This window comes from Salvelinus fontinalis, chromosome 32, assembly GCF_029448725.1.
Source record: "Salvelinus fontinalis isolate EN_2023a chromosome 32, ASM2944872v1, whole genome shotgun sequence".
NCBI classification, from domain to species: domain Eukaryota; kingdom Metazoa; phylum Chordata; class Actinopteri; order Salmoniformes; family Salmonidae; genus Salvelinus; species Salvelinus fontinalis.
Genome location: NC_074696.1, coordinates 9,388,354 through 9,393,756, shown reverse-complemented (window position 1 = coordinate 9,393,756; position 5,403 = coordinate 9,388,354). Strand labels below are relative to the sequence as shown.

General features: G+C 47.1%; 1 protein-coding gene across 1 annotated transcript; it reads right to left on the bottom strand.

Annotated features, from left to right (window-relative positions):
• Nucleotides 1-275: 275 nt before the first annotated feature.
• Nucleotides 276-3,675, bottom strand: LOC129830694 (transcription factor SOX-4-like). Its single transcript, XM_055893305.1, has one exon. The coding sequence runs from the start codon at nt 3,119-3,121 to the stop codon at nt 1,964-1,966; it is 1,158 nt and encodes a 385-aa protein (XP_055749280.1). The 5' UTR covers nt 3,122-3,675; the 3' UTR covers nt 276-1,963.
• Nucleotides 3,676-5,403: the final 1,728 nt, after the last annotated feature.

Here is a 5,403-nt window from a genome sequence, read left to right as displayed (position 1 = left end):
AGAAAAAAACCTTACTAAATATTCTTATTATGCAATTGCACAATGATAGACAATCAAAGCACTCCGTCCATCTCCCCCCACCTCCCTCCACCTCCCCCCATCTCCCTCCACCTCCCTCCACCTCCCCCCATCTCCCTCCACCTCCCTCCACCTCCCTCCATCTCCCTCCACCTCCACCCACCTCCACCACCCTCCACCTCCCCCATCTCCCTCCATCTCCCTCCACCTCCCTCCCTCCACCTCCACCCATCTCCCTCCACCTCCCCCCATCTCCCTCCACCTCCCTCCACCTCCCTCCATCTCCCTCCATCTCCCTCTGACTCAAATAGGCATTTAGAATGAGTGAGTATCACATTCCATCCAGTGGTTTGAAATCAAACATATCACCATAAAAGCATACAGATGTTTTCACTCAATCCAACAGCATCTCTCTCTCTAACAGTTCTGATATAGCCTGGGTACCAGTCTGTTTGTGCCATCATGCCACTTCTTTTGCAAGGTCTTAACATGACAGCGCAAACAGATTGGGTCCAGGTTATCCAACCCCACTGTAGAAACGCAGTGACTGGGTGCAGATGATGCTCCAGCGTAGTAGTGAGTGAGTTTGTTTTCCTCGGCTGGTGAAATATAGACACTGTGCCTTTAAGAAGCATGTGGCGTGATACTATCAAAGCGTAAACATAGTATAGGGAGCAGATTGTGTGACAACGGACCCTCTGGCTTCGAAGACAGAAACCAACCAAAAATCCACCAGCATCACTCCTTAGACCTCCTACAAAAATACACGTTTAGAAAATGACACACTGAGTTCTCCTTTAAAAAGTCAGAGATATTAACATTCAAATAAGATTTACGTCTAGCCCTTCCGCAGAGGGATACAGACAGGTGCATGGCTTACACATAAACGAGACCTATTATATGATAACAATACTTCAAAGTATAAAAAACACAAAAAAAAAAACATGTTCGGCTGGTATAAATACAGCGATATAAAAAAACTTCATCTGATATAGAATAACTACAAAGTCAGAAGCACTAGGAGTTGCGCACTAAAGGAAATAGTCCTGAAATGTGCATTGAGAGCGTACAAGTTTTCAGACAAAAGATTCTGAGTTTAAGTTGTTATTAATTAAAAGTCCTGCCATTGAGAGGAAAGCTGGTGATTGTGAACTGTGTTCTGTGGTTACACACACACACGCGCACGCACGCACACACACACACACACACGCACGCACGCACGCACGCACGCACGCACACACACACGCACACTCAGCGCTGTAATCACATTGTCATAAACATTATTATACCGGGTCATCAATACTCCACAGGGAGCACGTGTTTGCTGTTATTTATTATTCTAAGCTTCAGAAAAGAAAAACAAACCCTGAATATTAACTTCCATAAACATCATCAACACAGGCGGGAAAATCCCCCGACTGGGTCACTTATAAAACGTTCAACCCCCCTTTGCAACGTCAAGCTCTCCGAAAAATGTACTTTATTCATACAGTCATCATCACCATCAGCCAGAAAAAACGTCCTTCTGCGACCCGGTTGAGTAAGTCCGTCTGTGTGTCAGTCCTAAACAGAGGCGGGATCAGAGGGAGTGAGAAAGGATTTATCCCGTCTCCAAAATGCAAGCTAAGCACTTTATTTCCGGCTGGTCTGCGCACTAAGGCAGCAATGCGCCCAGTGCCTGTCCCAATTGGTGTCTTTGATCCCTGTCAATAAGCACAAGATGAAACACACGCTGTTCTTATGCACAACACCATGCCTGAATTACCTAAACACATGTACGGCAACTTAGGCTAGTCTTTTCCGGAACGCAGGAGAATTGTTTGGTGCACGTTTCACTCCCCAATAATCTGAATGTCTGCAGATTCTCACGGGGTTTAAGAAGCAAAGGGGTTCTCTTTTCCTTATTTTCTCTGTGCGTTTTCTTTTCTCTCCTTCTCTCTGCCGCTCAGTAGGTGAAGACCAGGTTGGAGATGGTGGACTCCAGCCAGTCTCCCGAGATCATCTCGCTGACCTCTGGGGTGCAGTAGTCGGGGAAGTCAAAGTGAGATCCCGCCCCGCACTCCCCGAAGCTCCAGTCCAGATCCCTGTCCAGCTCCGACACACACGGCCCCATGCTGCCCAGAGACGTGCTCTTAAACCCGGGGCTCGGCTCTAGCTCGAACCGCTCATCCTCCTGCTCTTCATCCGAGGAAGAAGAGAGGGAGGAGGAAGAGGAGTGAGAGGCGGACGGGGTTGGAGAGGACGCACGTGTATACCTGAGGCGGGCCTTTGATGATGAGGATGATGAAGGGTTAGTGGAGCGCGCTTTGCTAGTCCCCGTCACCTGGTCATCGTACAGGCTCATCGGGTCACTGGACTCAGCCGAGCTGCTCAGAGCAGGACTCCCAGGGACTCCCACAGAGGGTGGCTCGCTGTCCAAGCTCCCTCCCCCGCCAAACATGTAGCTGCGCCTGGCTGGCTTGTCTGGTATCTGTCTGGCGCTAGTCACTGACCTGGATTTGTAGAGTGTGTGGTGATCCGCAGAAGACGCACACTCCGGCCCCTGGGTAGGCAGCTTGCCGCTCCCCTGTCCCTGCTTGTGCGCTCTGCTGGCCCCCATAGACCCAGAGCTTCTTTTCGATGAGGACTTAGAACCCCCGCTCCTATCTGCTCCTTTCTCTACTCTCTCCCCCCGCTCTGTCTTAGTACTGGGTGTCTTAACCTTCTTCCTTGGACGGTACTTGTAGTCAGGGTAGTCGGCCATGTGCTTGAGCCTCAGCCGCTCTGCTTCCCGGATGAAGGGGATCTTGTCTGTGTCTTTGAGTAGTTTCCAGCGCTTGCCCAGCCGCTTGGAGATCTCAGCATTGTGCATGTCCGGGCTCTGCTCCATAATCTTTCTCCTCTCTATCTGAGACCACACCATAAACGCGTTCATCGGTCTCTTGATGTGTCCCGTGGGGGTTTTACACCAGGCGACGTTGCCTCGGTCCCCTCCGTTGGAGGATAGCGGAGACCCGGGAGTCGGGGACACGTCCATGTCCAAGTCCATATCCCCGGTATCGGTGGAGTCACCGCCGGGAGAGAAGGGATCCGTGCTCTCTGCGTGGCTGATGTGCTGTACCATCGTTTCTCTTTCTTTCCTTCTCTGTCTCTCGGTTAGACAGGAAACCTAATTTTAAAAAAAAGTGCTATTCAGAATTATGTTGTTATGGTGTGAAGTGCGTAAAAGTTGCCAATGTTATATCATCAGAGTTTTGTTTCAGTCACTCAAGAAATGTATGTTTATGTAACCACACAGACTGAATGTGTAAAAGTTATTGCAAGTCTCCTCTCTCTTTCTTTGCAGTACTCTGTCTGATCAGTCCGTTTTGGAGACACTGTCTCCGGTGCGCGTATATCTTCCAAAAAAGACGCACGAAATAACAAGTTCAAACTTCAACGTTCTGCACTCAAACGTTCAACTGCCAGTGCGACTGAAAACTCGCCCTGTGATACCTAGAGCACTTCGCTGCTGAAAACAACTCTGTAACTTTCCTATGAGATGTTTAATATCGCTGTCTGCGCAGCTCGCCTGAGCAGTAAGAGAACCATGTGGAAGAATGGAAGTGTCGCACTTTTTCATAGTCCCCTTTTTCCTGATCGGTCTGCCAGTATACTGTAAACATAACGTTCAACGCCACACACTTTTATATCCCCTCCCGAGAAATAAAAGCCATTCGAAACAGCCAATCACGGGCTGTCTCTATCCTGTTTTTGGCCAAAACCACTCCCCGCCGGCGTCCATTGGCTGAATAAACCGTGTAATAATAATCGGAGTGTGCAATGAGCGTTCGTGTATCTGACCTCATTTCTGTCTGACTGTCTGAACCGCTGGTCTGAAGCGAACTGAGAGGCACTAGTTATTTGCAGTCCTTTCTCTGCCGCCTTTCTCAATAATAAGACCCGTGCTTTATACAAACACATGCATTAGTTCAATGTAATGCGGATTCTGGATTTAGGTCGTGTGATATGAATCATATAAACAAGAAAAGAAAGTAAACAATTTCAGTCAATATAATTAAATGACGTACTATTTAAACCACAGCCAGTCTTAATAGTGATCGAACATTATTAGATAATAGACATTTAAAAAATGTACAGATATTTCTTTACTATGTAACCTATTATTAAATAAATCCCATAAAAGTACCCATTAGATAAATCATAAGCGAAATATCCATATCAATTGTTGATCTAACAGCTTGGTTATTGTTTTGTGAGCACATGGTCCCTATAGCATGCAGTACCATCCGCGCATAGCGTCGTTGTTATTGCTCTGTCTCGCTCATCGCTGCGTTCTTGCTGGTTCGGCGGCAGACAGCGGATTCTGCCCACGGGTATAGCCCCCCAGAGTGTCTCTGTCCTGCGCAACCGAAGGCCCTGACACCCCGGCGAGGTGGCAGTCAGCCCTTGTTTTTACATCGGTTGTGCGTTCCACAGAGTGATGCAGCATCGCTAGATGTCAGCGTAGAGCCAGAGAGAAAATTAGTCATGTTTTCCTCATAAGTGTGATACATTTGTGTGTGTTTTGTATCTTGTGTGTGTGCGACGGTAAACTCCTACATAAATCACACATTTTAATATGAATTCCTTGTCACCCTGTCATCGTCCCGATGCGTTTACTAGTTTGTTTATCTCTCATCAAGGATATTTACACCCATCTCTTTTTTTAGACAGATTAAGCCATACCGATTTTATTTAGATATTATATTTATTTAAAATACACAATCCTAGTGTGTGAGAGTTGAAGCCAATTCCTTATGTGGTTAGTCAGCAGAATAACTGAAGCAGTGTGTCATCGTTCCGTTTCTTGTTTACTCCAAAGCTGCTCTGGCAGTTCTGGCACACGCCTCTCCAGATACATGAACTGGACGCGCTGAGATATACCTGTGTTTGCACGGGCTTCTACTCTGATATCGTTGCTGTATTGATTCATTGATCACGTAGTGATTGTACACGCATATAACCCACCATTCACAGCAATAAGACACTATCAATACACGAGTCTATTTTCTGCATTTTCTGGAAACAGCGAATGACACAGAGATAGATTTTCACTTCCTGCTTATAAGAACACAAAACATACTGCGCACCTGTTGTCAGTTTAATAAGAGCGGGTAACTGATGGGTGTTTACCGAGCAGTCAAACACACCCTATTCTAACGAAGTGGTTAACACACACGCTCGCGCACGCGCACACGCACTCGGCAAGCACGAACGCACACACACGATACACCAGCCTAGCTGTTTAACTACGACAGTCAATAGTGTAACACCAATACCTGCCAGGTTATTCACCTGGTAAAATGACCTCCTGGCTTCTGAAACCTGTTTGACAAAATAATGTTGACTGGTTCCCAAAGAGCA